The sequence below is a fragment of the Taudactylus pleione genome, unplaced genomic scaffold (genome assembly GCF_031769625.1).
Source record: "Taudactylus pleione unplaced genomic scaffold, aTauple2 ptg000019l, whole genome shotgun sequence".
Lineage (NCBI taxonomy): Eukaryota > Metazoa > Chordata > Amphibia > Anura > Myobatrachidae > Taudactylus > Taudactylus pleione.
The window spans coordinates 20,078,399-20,095,633 of record NW_028284421.1 but is presented as its reverse complement, the minus strand read 5'-3'; the positions used below and the strand labels follow the sequence as shown (position 1 = coordinate 20,095,633).

General features: G+C 45.3%; 1 protein-coding gene across 2 annotated transcripts in view; it reads right to left on the bottom strand.

The window, feature by feature from the left end:
- The window catches only part of LOC148540392 (hydroxylysine kinase-like), a 118,437-nt gene that overhangs the window by 24,986 nt on the left and 76,216 nt on the right, over positions 1–17,235 (bottom strand). For both annotated transcript variants that reach the window (XM_088445822.1, XM_088445828.1), the window contains exon 3: positions 11,069–11,211. In XM_088445822.1, the coding sequence (XP_088301948.1) occupies positions 11,069–11,211 (143 nt within the window). The remainder of the gene's footprint in view (positions 1–11,068; positions 11,212–17,235) is intronic.

Sequence of the window (17,235 nt, the reverse complement as noted above, 5' to 3'; positions counted from 1 at the left end):
CAAACTTATAGCTCTGCTGTTATTTGTGGGGGGCAGCCACACTTCACATGCAGCTTGCCGTCTGTCCATGAATTACCTTACTACACTGGTGGCGGGTAGCAGTGCAGGTGGACAGGACTTTGCGTCATTGAGGGTGGGAGGAGCCATCATGCACCATACATACCTAGGAGGAATAGCAAGATTAGCTAGTAACCCACAAGGGGAATGGCTTAGCCCAGGTTCTGCAGCCAGCAGAACACACAAATGGTGTTTTATTTTAAACACCATTTGTGGAGCCTACATGCATAGGCAAATGCAGGGGGGGTTTCCATCTGCTTGGAAACCCCCCTCACCAGCACACACATGACCACAGTAGAAATAGTAATATAATAGAATTTTGCTAGTGTTGCATGTTCTTCTCAGTATCACAAATTAAATAATTAACACCACCTGTGGACCTTTTAATATGTATCAGCCAGTAATAAATAACCTGTGCACCAACTAGGAGATCTGGGAAACATGCACTATTAGGGATGCACTACTATAAAGCCCAATATGTACATATATGTCCAGGGCAGTGCTAGGTTCTTCTGCTGCTAATCCAGGATCCCGGACTTGCTTCAATAGTCTGGAATGGTGCCCACATCTAAAATGAAAACATTCAGCTCAGGCACGATGGCTCTACTGCCACATCTAATGGCTTATTGTGATCGCTGGTTCTGTATATGCTGGAATTATGACACACAATACACTTTGTATGATGCATAATAAAACTGGTTGAGTACTAATTCTGCTCTCTTCATGGACTGGCCACACTCACTCTAAAATCAAGCATTTGGATACCCCCCTCTAGAAATCCTGCGTTTGCCACTGACATGATCCATTTATATGAGAAGACAATCCAGAATCACAGAATAAATGCAGCAGGTGTGTTTTGCCCTCACCAAGCAAGACAAACATGCTGCAGAACAGGGTCTTTGCTCTGGGTGACAGAAAGTTTAGCTTCACCCCTAGGAAATCTAGCTTCACCCCTGTGTGTATGTGTATCTATAACATATAACATATAATAGCATTCAAAATGCACCAGATACCTGCAAAAGTGTTCAAGAATTGCCGAGCGTCAGTGGAGGAAATCACGCTCTAAGGCTGACTTCCTTCCAAATGTGTTCTCTCATCCTAAGGCTGATTTCCATTTCAAATGTATTCTCTCATCCTACAGTGCTGTCCTGTTTCTCACTAAGGGCCTGATTCAGAGCCGCTCGTAAGCGGCCGCTCGTTAGTTCGGAACGATGTTTGCACATCTGCGTATGCGTACGGTTTTTAATACGCATGCGCGAACCAGTCAGTGCGGCCGAAAATCGTTTGTTCGCTATATAGCGAGTGCCTGCTATTTTGAGTGACAGAATGAGGCGTCTGTGGGTGGTAACAGGGGAAGGTGCTTGAAAACGGGGAGTGGAGATCAGAACGCAGGCGTGCTTAAAGGTCAAAGCGGGCATTTTATGGGTGTGCATAATTAATACAGCAGCGTCATTGACCACGTCACTGGGTTATTTTATAGCCAGAACTGCTCGCAAAATTGTGGTAGGAAAAACCAACCACAAGAATAGCGAGCAGTTCATACGCTGTTCGATGTACTCGATTAATCTAATAAATAGCGGACATGACGTATGATGCGAGTGGCCAGGGGGCGTTTTTATCATGTAAACGAGCGCATGTTTTGTTCGCTTGTTCAGACATGGAGGCGGCAACAGACCACAAAAAGCGAACGGTTCATTTGAATAGCCACCCCCTTTTTCTGAACGAGCGAGCACTAATTGCGAGCGGCTCTGAATCAGGCCCTAAGTCCATGCTGGGAGGCATCAAAGGAGATCAAAACAGAAAAATGCACATCAAAAAATTGGAGTACTGGGCTGGAAGTCAGCAAATCAAAACCTAACCAAAACCAAAAAATAGACCCTATCCCACCTCAAGCACTGCGATCACTGCAGGCTGAAATACAACCAAGTGATGTGTACAATGATGCCTCCATGCTAATTATGCACACCCATAAAACGCTGTTTAACTTTATACGCACAGACACGCCAGCGTTCACAGCACCACTCCCCCGTTCATAAGCACCTTCCCCTGTTGCCACCCACAAACGGCACTATCTGTCACTCAAAGTAGCGTCCATGTCTGTGTACTAAGAGCGCACAATTCCTGATCGCAGTGAGTGACTTGCGCATGCAAATATTGACACATACACAGACGGATGAATATCGGTCATAGCATGCGTCCGCGGCTTAGCGTCCGGGTCTGAATCGGACCCAAAGCTCAAACACTGCCAATGTAAATATGGTGTTGCGCTAATTGGTTATATCCATTAAACAAACATGAATTGGGCATGGCAGAACCAAATAATCATCAAGACACCAATTAAGAATTTATACTCAATAAAAGATAAATTATATTCAATTCATTATTGGCAGGCAAGGGAGTTCATATAGCATGCAGTTTGAACTCTCTTGTCTCTCACAGCCACCTCTTTACAGCAGGATTTCTGGCAAGTTTTTCAGCATTTGTCAAAATGCAGTTTAATACATTTGTAAAAAAAAAATTCGATGGCAACATCATGCTTGAAAACCACCAGAAGAATCAGTGAACAAAAGTTGGTTTTACTCAGTGCTCGAAGTGTGCCGATATGAAACGGTGTGTCATGCCGGTACTTCACTGGGAGGGGGCAGCCAGGTTGGCACAGCAGGGTGTGTGGTGTGTCCCCACCCCGCTATACAATGCCAAGAGTACCAGCATTGTAAAGTGGAAGGCGGGGCTAAAATTACATGATTCATGGCTGGACCATCCATTTCATTTTGGAGGTGGAAGGCGCTGGGCAGTTGTGTCCAGCCTAAGGGAGACACTTTTCTGGGTGACTGGGAGCACCATATGATTTTTGGAAACCTCATGGCCATTCCAGGAGAGTAGGCAAGTATGTTACTTGCACTTTTTTGCTTTACTCCTACCTAAAAAATCAGGCCCAGAATGTCTACAAAGGCATGAATTCTTCACACAACAGATTATGCAACAGATACTGAAAAGCCATCCACTATTAAGGGGTCTATTTTAGAGATGAGCGGGTCCGGTTCTCTGAGAACCGAACCCACCCGAACTTACAAATCCAAGACGAGATCCGAGTCTGGCTCGGGTTTTCCCACCTGACATGGATCTCAAAGCGAGGCAAAACGTCATCATCCCGCTGTTGGATTCTCATGGGTTTTGGATTGTATAAGGTTCCCGCGCTTGCCGCCATTTTCATTCCTGCTGTGGAGAGTGTAGAGGAAGTAGGGACTGTGCTGTTGTTGTCCTTAGCGGCTGGCTGCTGTTGTTGTCCATAGGGGCTGGCTGCTGTTGTCCATAGGGGCTGGCTGCTGTTGTCATAGGGGCTGGCTGCTGTTGTCATAGGGGATGGGTGCTGTTGTTGTCCATAGGTGCTGGCTGCTGTTGTCCATGGGGGATGGGTGCTGTTGTTGTCCAAAGGGGTCTGGCTGCTGTTGTCCATAGGGGCTGGCTGGGCTGTGCTGTGATGTTGTCCATAAGGACTGTGTTGTCTCTAGGAGCTGTACTGCAGACAGAAGAGGGGGCTTCAGTGGCTACTGGGTTACTGCAGTCCATAAAGGGGTGCTGCTGTGTTGTCCAGGGGGTGCTCTGTCCATCAGGGGTGCTCTTCACCCCCAGTGTGAAAAAATAAAAAAAGTGTTTTTTTTCTGTGTGTGTGTGCACGTTAGCCACACTTATCAGCAACGTAGCTTCGCAGGGGTGCTATCTGTGTCGTTTATCAATGGGTTGTGCTGCCTCGTTCAAGGGTGCTCTCCCCCCAAGTGTAAAAAACGAATTAATACATGTTTTTTTTCTGTGTGTGCATGCACATTAGCCACACTTATCAGCAATATAACTGCGCAGGGGTGCTGCTTGTGTCATTTATCAAGGGGCTGCTGCCTCGTATATGGGGTGCTCTCCTTCCCAAGTGCAAAAAAAATAAAAAATACAAGTTTTTTTTCCTGTGTGTGTGCGCATTAGCCACACTTATCAGCAACGTAACTGTGCAGGGGTGCTGCCTGTGTCATTTATCAAGGGGCTGCTGCCTCTTTCAGGGGTGCTCTTCCCCAATTTTAAAAATAGGTGTTTTTTTTGGGTGGTTGTGTGCGTCAGCTGCAAGTTAGCTGCGCTATAATTGCTTGGTGAAGCTGCTGCAAGGCCGCAGTGAGTATGGAGGAAAGTCAAATGACAGGAGAGCAGGAACCACATACCAGTCATGATGACAATGCAAGGCCGTCAAAGTCATCTATGAAGGCCAATGCCCCTGGGCTTAAGTCAGGCTTGTAAAATCAACATTTACACTGTTAAAGAAAAAAAATCTAAAGCTGAGTCAGCTTTAGAGAAACAAAAAATTGGCAATATGCCATTCACTACCCGAAGCGGCAAGGAAAGGATAAGGCTTTTATTTATGACTGGTGGTTCTAGTTGTGATGATTTAATCCCTTCTGCTTGTAGTAGAGGTATAAAAAAAATTTAAATTGTTAAGACGAGTAAGACACCGGAACCAACTGTGAGCTCTGAAAAGTCACAGATCCCCGAGGAGAGTCCAAGTGTGTCCACGGTTGCCATGTGTGAGCCTGCCTTTTCTAATACTGTACTTGAAGAGGATCCTCCTTCCACCATTTGTGTGCCCTCTGCAAATCTGGGGATGAGCCGCACAAGTCAACATGCTGACGTAGAAATCGAGGATGCTTCTGTGGAATTGCACCAGGAGGATGAGGAGGATATTTATGTAGTTGGCGATAACAACAAGGATGATGAGAATGTTGATGATGATGAGGATGTTGATGCCGAGGATGTTTGTGTAAAAACTGTAAATCTGGCAACAGTTGTTGCCCATGGTGGGAAAAATCCCATTGTTGTCATGCCTGGGCAAAGGACCAAAAAAATCCACTTCTCATGTGTGGATTTATTTCCACCCAAATCCAGACAACCTTTGCCAAGCCATTTGTAACTGTTGCCAAGTAGCAGTGAGTAGAGGTAAGGACCTTAACCATCTAGGAACCTTCTCTCTGTTACGTCACTAGCAGCGCATTCATCAAATTGAAAAGGGTTTTTCAATTTCAGAAACTTTGGCTAAAAAAAACGTAACAACAATCAGTCCAGTGTCACCTAGCTGCTCCCTTCTATCTGGATCCAAGCACCTGCAATCTCCACCACCAACAACTGCATCATCATCAACATCCTCAATCATGATCAGAAGTAGTCCTGCATCCAATTACATAAGAATGACTGACTCCTCTCCATCCGTGGTTCCTTAGAAGGATCCTTGAGTACTACGCCTGCTGATGCTGCTGCTGTCAGTGTGTCTTCATCCCAGAAGGGGACCAGGAAGAAGATTACTTTTAGTTTAACTAAACAATTGACTGTCAAACAATCTTTTGCAATGGGGAACAAGTATGACAGCAGACACGAAGTTGCACAGCGGATTACTGACGCCATAACAGCTATGCTGGTATTACATGTGCGTCCAGTATCTGCCATTAATGCAGTGGGTATTACACAGTTAATGGAGGTCCTGTGTCCCTGCTACCATGTCCCTTCTAGATTCCACTTCTCTAGAATAGCAATTCCCAATCTGTACAAGGACATTAAAAAAAACTTTATTAATGTCCTCCGAAATGCCATTGTGCCCACTGTCCACTTAACCACAGATATGTGGATAAGTGGGACAGGGCAAACTAAAGATTACATGACTGGGTAGGTGTATTGCCTCCAACAGTGCACACAGCAGCAGTATCATCTAACAAATGCCAGCTCATTCAGAGGCAGGCTACTCTGTGTATCATCGGTTTCACTAAGAGGAATACTGCTGAGAACCTCTTAGAAAAACTCAGGGAAATCATTGCAAAATGGCTTACCCCACTTGGACCTTCCTTGGGATTTGTGATTTCTGACAATGCCAGCAATATTGTACGAGCATTACTTGTGGGCGAATTAATTTGGTGGTGCAACATTTAAAAAAAAATGACAGGAGCGTGCAGGAGATTCTCTTGGTGGCCCAAAAGATTTCTGGACATTTTGGACATTCAGCAACTGCGTGTCGAAGATTGCAGAACCAGCAAGAACTGGTGAATTTGCCCTGCCATCAGCTGAAGCAAGAGGTAGTAACTAGGTGGAATTCTACCCTCTATATGCTTCAGCGGATTGGAGGTGCAGCAAAAGGCCATCCAAGGCTACACTACGGTCTATGACATAGGGAGAGGAGCGGGAATGCACCTTAGTCAAGTGCAGTGGAGAATAAGTTCAGCTTTGTGCAAGGTTCTCAAACCCTTTGAACTTGCCACATGTGAAGTTAGTTTAGACACTGGCAGCTTGAGTCAGGTCATTCCCCTAATCAGACTTTTGCAAAAGTAGCTGGAGAAACTGAAGGAGGAGCTGAAACTGAGTGATTCCGCTAAATATGTCAGACTTGTAGATCAACCCCTTCATTCACTTCGCCAGGATCCAAGGGTCATCAATCTCTTAAAATCAGATCACTATATTTTGTCGACCGTACTTGATGCTAGGTTTAAGTCATACCGTGTGTCTTTCTTTCTGACTGACATAAATCTGAAAAGATGCAAAGAGCCGTTGGTAAAAAAATTGTCAGCTCAAGCAGCACATGACACGGCAGCATCTCTTCCTTCAATTTCTGCGGCTGCCAGGAAGAAACAAAATTTTCCTAAGAGACCCACTGCTGGTGGTGATGCGGATCAGTCAACAAAAACTAATGACAACTGGTTGGGTCTGAAAGAACTGCCTACAATGAGTGACATGTCTACCGTGACTTTGGGCCTGATTCAGACCCGTTTGCTAGATGTGGATGCTCGTTCCCAGCATATGCAAATTTGGGTTAGTGACGGCAAGGCAGGCAATCGCATGGCAAGGCATAAGCATGCCCTCTATGTCTTGGTGTGCAATCACTTTGTGTATGCAGACACCCACCAGCCATTCATAAGATGCCCATTTGCCCACATCATCTCCCGGAAGTGCATGAAACCATTGGTAGATCGAGCACCATCGGATGCGATCACAACGTTTGAGGTTGACCATACCCTACCACAAGCACTGCGAGCACTTCAGTGTATATTTCAACCAAGTGACGTGTCCTATGATGCTGGCTGTTAATTATGCACGCCTCTGAAACAGCGTTAAGATTCTCAGGCACACCTGTGTTTGCACCTCCACTCCCCTGTTTCCAGTGGCCTGCCCCTGTTACCATCCACAAACGGCTTGACCTGTCACTCATTCAGCTGGGCTGTCTATGCTGGGTGAGCGAGTGCTTCCCGATCGCTCGTACTAGTTCGTGCACGCGCAATACGATGCATACGCATGCGCACATTGCAAAACATTGCTTGCTCCGAGCGATCGCTAGCTAGCGATTGGGTCTGAATCAGGCCCTTTGTCTCATATGGTCACCATTCAGAGAATGGTGGATGAATATTTTAGCGATATCTAAAGAGGCATGTCAGACAATCTGCTTCACTACTGGCAGGAAAAAGAGGGAATTTGGAGTCCCTTACACAAACTGGCTTTGCTTTACTTAAGTTGCTCACCCTCCAGTGTGTACTCTGAAAGAGTTTTCAGCGCAGCCGGGAACCTTGTCAGTGATCGGTGTAGGAGATTACTTCCTCAAAATCAATTACAAATTCCACGAGGAAGACCTTTACCTGTAATTAAGTAAAAAAAAATACAGAAGAGTCTGTATTGGTGGATTCCTGCAGGGACAAATTAATATTGTGTGAAGAAGAGGATGTACACACGGATGGGGATGACGATGACGACATCTGATCTTACCTATGTTGTAAAGCCAGTTTGTGTATGGTATGATTGCCACCAATGTCCACTGCGCATTGGCAGCTTGTTTTGTGGGGGGTCCAAACAAACCAATCATTTCAGCCACAAGTGGCAGTCCCTGTCGCTGAAGTGATTGGTTTGTTAACTGTGAATGTCCTGTTTCATATATACAACATAAGGGTGGGTGGGAGGGCCCAAGGACAATTCCATCTTGCACCTCTGTTCTTTGCATTATGTGCTGTTTGGGGCATTGCTGCGGGACATTTTTAATTTAATGATTAAAAGGAAAAGGATAGCTGGGATACCCGAGCACAGGTGGACAGAAAATGGTAATAAATGATTACAGCATAGTATTGTAATACCCAATCTTTAGTATCAATGTCGTAGTCCTCAGACAATAATATCTCTAGTGGGGGTGCTCCCCAGAGAGTACAGATGCTTACGTCAAACAAGAAAAAGGAACTCTCATTTTATGGGGGCACACTTGCTGCGGGACATTTTTAATTTAATGATTAAAAGGAAAAGGATAGCTGGGATACCCGAGCACAGGTGGACAGAAAATGGTAATAAATGATTACAGCATAGTATTGTAATACCCAATCTTTAGTATCAATGTCGTAGTCCTCAGACAATAATATCTCTAGTGGGGGTGCTCCCCAGAGAGTACAGATGCTTACGTCAAACAAGAAAAAGGAACTCTCATTTTATGGGGGCACACTTAGTTTCAAATAATAAAATAAAACTTTTATTGAACTGTATAAAATTGCTAATTAACACTAGGACAAACAACATAAAATAAACAAATTCAAATACAAAGATCATAAGCGATAGTCCAGCAAAAATATGTACTAATCTTCTGTACTGTAAATTATCCAAGTATCAATACTCAATGACTAAGGCAGCAGTTTTTCAATAAGTAGGAAATATATTACCAAAAATCAAGTGATGTTTCACTTAGTATACCATCACTTAGTACTAGGTATATAATTAGCCAGCATCCCCTTCTATCAACCAAAAGTAATCTCAACAGCTAATTTATATTTAAGAGTAAACAAATGTACCAACACTATGTGCTAATTTCCAGTCTCCCAGATCTGCTGCTATCCGCAGGAGGTTTAATATTGTAGGTACTGTAGAACAATATGTTCTCAGATCAAAATATATGAAATAAATCAAACCTACATAGAGTTAAATGTTTAATTTTATGGTTTATGAATGTTCAGAAATTGTAATGGCCACAGACAGCATCTCCTGCATGCCCCTTTCATTTTTTGAAATAATATTCTGAACCACCAAATTGATGGGGTGGGCGGAGAACTACAGGCTGCTTTCCTCTGATGTAAACAGCAAGTCTTGGTCACATTATCCCTAAACAACCTCCCTGAGTACAAACTAGTAAATGTCTGTTTACATTATGTTCTAGCAGCACCTCCACAAGCAAGGCCACCTCAATTTTTTTATTAGATCATGATGTATAAAAAATTAAAAAACCTCCTCCAGATCAAAGATGTCTTTTAGGAACTGAAGAACTTGATCCTAGATTGATCTACCCTCATAATTTTTTTAAGAATCAAAATATTAAATTAAATAAATTAAAAACGAATCAATCCTTCCGTCCTCTCCCTGTCTTCAGTCCATAAACATTCCAACTCCGTCGGGCCTCTGACCTAGTTAAGGAAAACATTCTTGGTTTTTCAAATTCCTAGGGGTCGTATAGTTTATTAAACTGCCATCCTGTCTACAATTGCAATACCACTTTGTGCCATGTTCGAAGCTGAACTGCCACATGTTAGTGCCGCCCACTGCACTAACTTAGCTTAGTCAGCCAGCTAGCTGGATGCAACCTTTTGTATCCAGCTAGCTGGCTGACTAAGCCCTTAACTAAAAGAAAGAATCAATATTGTGAGCTGTGAGGTGGTCAAAATTGAATGAAAACAGGCTCAATTTATGTGATTTTAGCTGTTTTTATGATTTTTTAGAAAAAATACAGATCCAATGTTACATTTAATAACAGTCGGATTGAAAATTTACTTAAAATCAGCTACAAAATCGACAGAAATATCTCCAAATAAATATACTGTTTAAAAACAGGTACTTTTAGCTTCTAAATATCATTCTATTGGTAGAAACTTAAATATAATTCCTATAAAAGGAGACACAAGCATGTGGAGCACTGTGGCATGCATGTTAACACCTGACACCAGCTCCTGCGGCATACTTCCCTTGACCCGTTCCTCATACTCATTATAATCCACCTCCACAGGTGACCCTCCCCGAGGGCTGCATGTAGAGTGCCTTTCCAGGGCCATCTTGGAATTGACACGGCATTGGATGTCTGAAAAATGCTTTACACACTGGTGCTCGTCGTGTTTTAAAAGCCCAGAAGTATTCACTGCATCAACAGCTGCCTGCCATGTGACATGGCCTGCTTTCTTTTTTGAGCCCAACGGACAAGTAACTCCTCAAAGTTAGACAACAAGGAGTTTACCAACACACAATTCTCCTCAAAGTTAAACCTGACATTGCGGCCATGTTTAATTTTGTCCCAAATCGGAGTCTTGGCCCTATGCTTCCTCCATCACACTATCCTCACCAAATGGTTCCTTCTCCTCCACCTCCATCTCTTCCCCTGCCAGTCTCAATAACAAATAGAAAAATAAATACACAAACTACAATTAAAAACTAACACAAAACTTAAACACACACACTCCCCAGACACACACACAGAAACACTATCAAAGCATAAATAAAAAATCAGAAAAGACAAAAAAATAAGAGAAGCTCCAAAATGACAATAACAATACAGAAACTGTCAGGACAGAAGTCTTAGAAATGACTGTTTAAGCACCTATATGAAATCACCACTCTCCTGCTAAACACTCCCCCCTCCTCTCACTCCACAAAACACCCTTTCAATTTGCTTGGGTGTATGTATGTCAGCCTTTTTATAATGTTTTTCTGATGCTTACAGGGCATGTGGTATATTTTGGCCAATAGAAGTACATAAAGAAGTGTTTGTCAATTTTGTAGATAATATTGTAAGTGATTTTGAAGTGCACATTCCAAAATCGACCTATATCGCATGATAGTAAGAGATTTGGCCAGAAATTTATAGAGTAAATTTTGAGTCATTTTCATTTGATTAACATCAACATAAAAATCGACTCACAAATCAACCTTTAGTAAATACTGTATACCAGAGAGAGAGAGAGAGGCCATAGAGTTCTAGTTTTAATACCTTTGTGCATTTTTCATCAAGAATTGCTTCAATTTTTCCAATCTCAAATAAAATTTCAGGAGTTTGTATAATTTCAGCTGCAGGTGTCCCTGGAAGGTAGGTCAGAAGTCTCACCATGTGATTTTGTACTACACCGCCATAGTCTACAAAAGAAGTATAACCTTTGTTAACATTTTTAGATGTTCAGATCTTTTAAGAAACAAATTAATTTTTTTTTTTTTATAATGTGTATTAATTGTAGTCTTAATTGCGGATTAGGTGTACAGAAAAACAAAGGGAGAAGAACAATCAGGAAGGGGATACAAAAGGTTCTTACAGTTTTACTTTTGTTGTTGCAATGATGTCATCTAAAGCAGGGGTGTATTAAGAGAGGAGGGAGACCATGCACAGTCTCCATCCGGGCCCCATCTCAATAGTTGGTGCTTCAAGGAGTAGGCTCTTGCGATGTGCCAGAGTCTACTCCACATGTGCAGGCCATTTTCTCTGTGATTTTTCTACTGCGCATGTGCAAATTGCCAGGAGAATGGCCGCTGCTCCATTTTCCCAGTGATTTGTACAGCGCTGCCTCTACCAACGTGCGACTCCGGGGAGGTATTAAAGAACATGGGTACACGGACAGCGTTGTGGGCCGTCCTTGACTCAGTCACATGTGTTTACTGTACACCTTCTAGATAATATATAACTGATCTAAAGGGATAATCCACTTCTGTCAACTAACTGCATTTCTTAAGAGACTGCGGGCCTGATTCAGATATATTAGCATCTACGATTTTGTGCGCAGTTACCGGGCGAAAATAAGCTAGTGCTACAGCCGCCTACAAGTGTATTGAGACACCCACTGGCAGCCTAGCAGAACCAAGCAATTGTGTACAAATATGCAGTGGTGGTCACTGATCCTTCGATAATCAACCATATGAGAAACCTTATGGTCACGCAGAATGATGGCGGGAAATTAGACACTCGCACCATATTTTCTGCATATGGGATTGCAAATGTAGGCAGATACATGCAGGGCCGCCATCAGGGGGGGACCGCCGGGCCTCGAGTCCCGGGCCCGGAGGGAGGGTAGACGGAGGGGGGCCCGGATAGCAGCGCCGCTGCAGCAGCAAATGATGCAGGGAGAGAGATAGGAGCAGGGAGGCCGCAAGCCAACTTGAGGTTGCGGAACCGCAGCCAATCAGGAGCGGCCGTAGCGGCTGCTCCTGATTGGCTGCCGGTCCGCAAGCTTGTTTTGGCATCAGCGCGCGCGACGTAACGGCGCGCCAGTGTAGGGAGAGCTGCGGAAGAAGAGGAGTGCGTCTGCAGTGCTGGTGGACCGTGGAGGAAGTAGCCGCTGCCGGATCCATAAGGTAAGTGGGGGAATGTCTGGGCAGCAGGGGGATGGGGGAGAGTGAGGTGATAAAAATGCAGGGCCTGCCGCGCACACATGTCACTACCCGGGGGCGGAGGGGGAGAGATGTCTGTTGCTCACAGACTTCACTACCAGGGGGGCAGGAGGGGGAGAGGTGATAAAAATGCAGGGCCTGCTGCGCTCACTAGCTCACTAAATTCACTAATGGGGGGAGGTGAGGTAATAAAAATAAAGATGCAGGGCCTGCCATGCGCAGAATATATTCACTAACGAGGGGTGGTGGGTGAGGTGATGATGCAGGGCCTGTACACAGACTACATTCAATAAGGGGGGGGGTGAGGTAATACAAATAAAAAGGAAGGGCGCACAGACTGCATTCAATAATGGAGAGGAGGGGGGCCCTGCCTATTCTTTCAGTCCCGGGCCCCACAATTTCTGATGGCAGCCCTGGATACATGCCCCAAATATGGTCTCGACATGCCTGCATTTTTGTCTCCACCCCCTGTTACCCCCCATAAAACGGCCCCTGTCTGTCCTCGCTACAACCATAGTCAGATTTGATCACAATTTAATCACTGCACATACGCATTGTGGATAAGGGCTGTTTTCAATTAGCGGCGAAAAGTTTTCTCCATCCCAGAACAGGCAAAAAAAATACAAAATCCCTATTTTTGGCTAAAAATGTGGGGATTTCTTTCAGAACCCTTTGGACACCCCCCTGATGATAAATTACCCCCCAAAAATGTGTAAATTGCTCACTTTGGCGAAAAACGAGCGCGCAATTTTGGGTGAAAAAGAATAAAAACGCTGAAAATGATACAAAGTAATTTTTTTTCCAGGAAATTACTGTTCCACGTAAATTGGGGGTACGTTAAAATGGGTGCCAGTATATTTTCGTGTCGTAAAGCACAATTTTAAAAACCATATAAAAACGCCTGCTGCGACCACATGCGATGTTTAAAACACTTCACACATCCATACCGCCCACTGAAAAATCAGACCCAATACATTAAAACCATTTTCAACTGTTTTTTTTTTACCCAAAATTTGCGCTGTACTTTTTCGCCAAAGTGCGCAACTTCCAAAATTTTTTTTGACAAATTTATCAGAGGGTTCTGAAAGAAATCCCCACATTTTTAGCCAAAAATAGGGATTTTGCATTTTTTTTCACCTGGTCTGGGATGGAGAAAACTTTTCTCCAGTTTTTTTTCGCCAGTTGCGTTTTCGCCTGTTTTTTGGCGAAAATATCGCAATTTTTTGGTGAAAAACTTCAGTTTTTGCCGCTAATTGAATATGGCCCTAAGACACATACGCAGTCCTCTGATAATCTTTCAACTGTGTGAACATCAAAATAGCATCCACATCTGAATGGGGCCCTGAGATACAGTGCTGATCAGAGGTGTTGGGTGGAGCCATGATGCCTGGAGCAAACCCATGCTACAGTGCCCCCACAGTACAAAACTGTGCCGGGGGGTACATTGCCAGCATGTGTGGACACGGTGAAGTGAAAAAAATACCCACACACAACAAAAAAAATTTGTTTGTTTTTTAAATAATGCAACTTTGAGACATGGAAAATGAATATTACCTCATTTTATAAACTCCTGGAAAAGATAATAATGCTTAATCCCGATGGTAAGTATTGGGATTAAGGGTAGGGTTAGGGTTAGGCACTAGGGGGAGGGTTAGGGTTAGGCACTAGAGGGAGGAGGAATAGGGACTATGGGGGGGGGGTTAGAGTTAGGCACTAGAGGGGAGGTTAGGTTTAGGGTGCACAGAGGTAGGGTTAGGATACTTACTGACAGGTATCAGTATCCTAACCCTTTCGGGATGCCGATGTCGGGATTTTGACCACCGGCATCCCGAGCGCCAACCCAACCCCCCAGCCACAACATCTCTCCCATCTCCCCCATCACTCTGCTCCTTCCCTCACACTCCTTCCCCAGCCTTTCCTCCATTACTCTGCTACTTCCCTTACACCCTGGCCCGATCCTCTTTTCCATTACTCTGCTCCTTCCATCACACACCAGCCACATCCTATCCTTAATCACCCTGCTCCTTCCCTCAGAATACATCCCCTCTAATCCTCCATCACTCTCCTTTCTTTACAGTCGCTCTGCAGTGTTGCAGCTGCTACTCCTCACATGCCCGCATGGAATATTCACTATATTTTGTATAAGGTGCTAGCAATTTAACTGACTACTGGACTTCAATTAAGATATTGACACCCTCAGCTGGACGCGGCTGTGAGGGTTTCTGTTGAGTTTTTTATACAGACTTTTATTTTTGTATCCAGTCACCTTAAGGAGGTTTATTTGTGCTTGTGATATACAAATTTTTATATACTTTTTTTCCAGCTAAATTTTAAGTGAAAGTATAATAGTCTTACAGTAATGCTGTAACACTTTTGTATATGCTATATTGATACAATTCACATTACTGTGTCACATGTGCATCTGATTCTTTATATTTAAATGAAATTTGTAGGTTTGCATTTTAAGTAAATTGTGTATTTTATTGGACACATTTGCAGATTTATCATTTCTTATCCACAGCGCTGTTCATTGATTTTTTAGTGTATGTTTTTTTTGGTTAGCAACCATTTTGGAACAGCTGCGTGGAGTGAGAAAGATTTGTTCCTATTTACATTTTATGTGATTATCTCCATTAAGTGCCTTGAGCTACAGTACTAATTTCCCTTTTTTTTGCTACAAACTTGAAAGGAACCTCCACCCAGTGAGAGTGGTGGGCCCAGGTGCAAAAATATGCTTTGGGTCCCCCTATGCAGTGCCATCAGAAGTGGTCCCCCCTATGCATTGCCCCCAGTAGTAGACCCCCCCTATGCATTGCCCACAGTAGTAGACCACACTTTGCAGTTCACCCAGTAGTAGTTCCCTCAGTAGTATTCCCCTTATTCATGCCTTCAGTAGTAGTCCTCCTATGAAGTTCCTCCAGTAGCAGCCCCCTATACAGTGTCCCCAGTAGCAGTCCCCTATAGTGTCCTCTGTAGCAGCCCCCTATACAGTGCCCCCAGTAGCAGCCCTCTTTATAGAGTGCCCCCATTAGCAGCCCCCATACAGTGCCCCCAGGAGCAGCCCCCTTTATACAGTGCCCCCAGGAGCAGCCCCCTATACAGTGCCCCCAGCAGCAGCCCCATTTATACAGTGCCCCAGTAGCAGCCCCTATACAGTGCCCCCAGTAGCAGCCCCCTTTAAACATTGCCCCAGTAGCAGCCCCTATACAAGTTCCCCCATTAGCAGCCCCCTTTATACAGTGCCCCCAGTAGCAGCCCCCTTATACAGTGCCCCCAGTAGCAGTCCCCTATACAGTGTCCCCAGTAGCAGCCCACTATACAGTGCCCCCAGTAGCAGCCCCCTTTATACACTGCCCCCATTAGCAGCCCCTTTATACATTGCCCCCAGTAGCAGCCCCCGTATACAGTGCCCCCAGTAGCAGCCCCTTTATACAGTGCCCCCAGTAGCAGCCCCCTGTACAGTGTCCCCAGTAGCAGCCCCCTATACAGTGTCCCCTGTAGTAGCCCCCTTTATACAGTGCCCCAGTAGCAGCCACTATACAGTTCCCACATTAACAGCCCCTATACAGTTCCCACATTAGCAGCCCCCTTTATACAGTGCCCCCAGTAGCAGCCCCCTTATACAGTGCCCCCAGTAGCAGCCCCCTTTATACAGTGCCCCCAGTAGCAGCCCCCTATACAGTGTCCTTAGTAGCAGCCCCCTATACAGTGTCCCCAGAAGCAGCCCCCTTTATACAGTGCCCCAGTAGCAGCCCCTATACAGTTCCCCCATTAGTAGACCCCTTTATACAGTGCCCCCAGTAGCATCCCCCTTATACAGTGCCCCCAGTAGCAGCCCCCTTTATACAGTGCCCCTAGTAGCAGCCCTTTTAACAGTGTCCCCAGTAGCAGCTCCCTATTGTGTCCCCTGTAGCAGCCCCCCTATACAGTGCCCCCAATAGCAGCCCCCTTTATACAGTGCCCCCAATAGCAGCCCCCTTTATACAGTGCCCCCAGTAGCAGCCCCCTATACAGTGTCCCCAGTAGCAGCCCCCTATACAGTGTCCCCTGTAGTAGCCCCCTTTATACAGTGCCCCAGTAGCAGCCCCTATACAGTGCCCCCAGTAGCAGCCCCCTTATACAGTGCCCCCAGTAGCAGCCCCCTTTATACAGTGCCCCCAGTAGCAGCCCCCTATACAGTGTCCTTAGTAGCAGCCCCCTATACAGTGTCCCCAGAAGCAGACCCCTTTATACAGTGCCCCAGTAGCAGCCCCTATACAGTTCCCCCATTAGTAGCCCCCTTTATACAGTGCCCCCAGTAGCATCCCCTTTATACAGTGCCCCCAGTAGCAGCCCCCTTTATACAGTGCCCCTAGTAGCAGCCCCTTATACAGTGTCCCCAGTAGCAGCCCCCTATGGTGTCCCCTGTAGCAGCCCCCCTATACAGTGCCCCCAGTAGCAGCCCCCTTTATACAGTGCCCCCAGTAGCAGCCCCCTTTATACGGTGCCCCCAGTAGCAGCTCCCTATACAGTGTCCCCAGTAGCAGCCCCCTATACAGTGTCCCCAGAAGCAGCCCACTTTATACAGTGCCCCAGTAGCAGCCCCTATACAGTTCCCCCATTAGCAGCCGCCTTTATACAGTGCCCCCAGTAGCAGCCCCTTATACAGTGCCCCCAGTAGCAGCCCCCTTTATACAGTGCCCCCAGTAGCAGCCCCCTATACAGTGCCCCCAGTAGCAACCCCTTTATACAGTGCCCCCAGTAGCAGCCCCCTTTATACAGTGCCCCCAGTAGCAGCCCCCT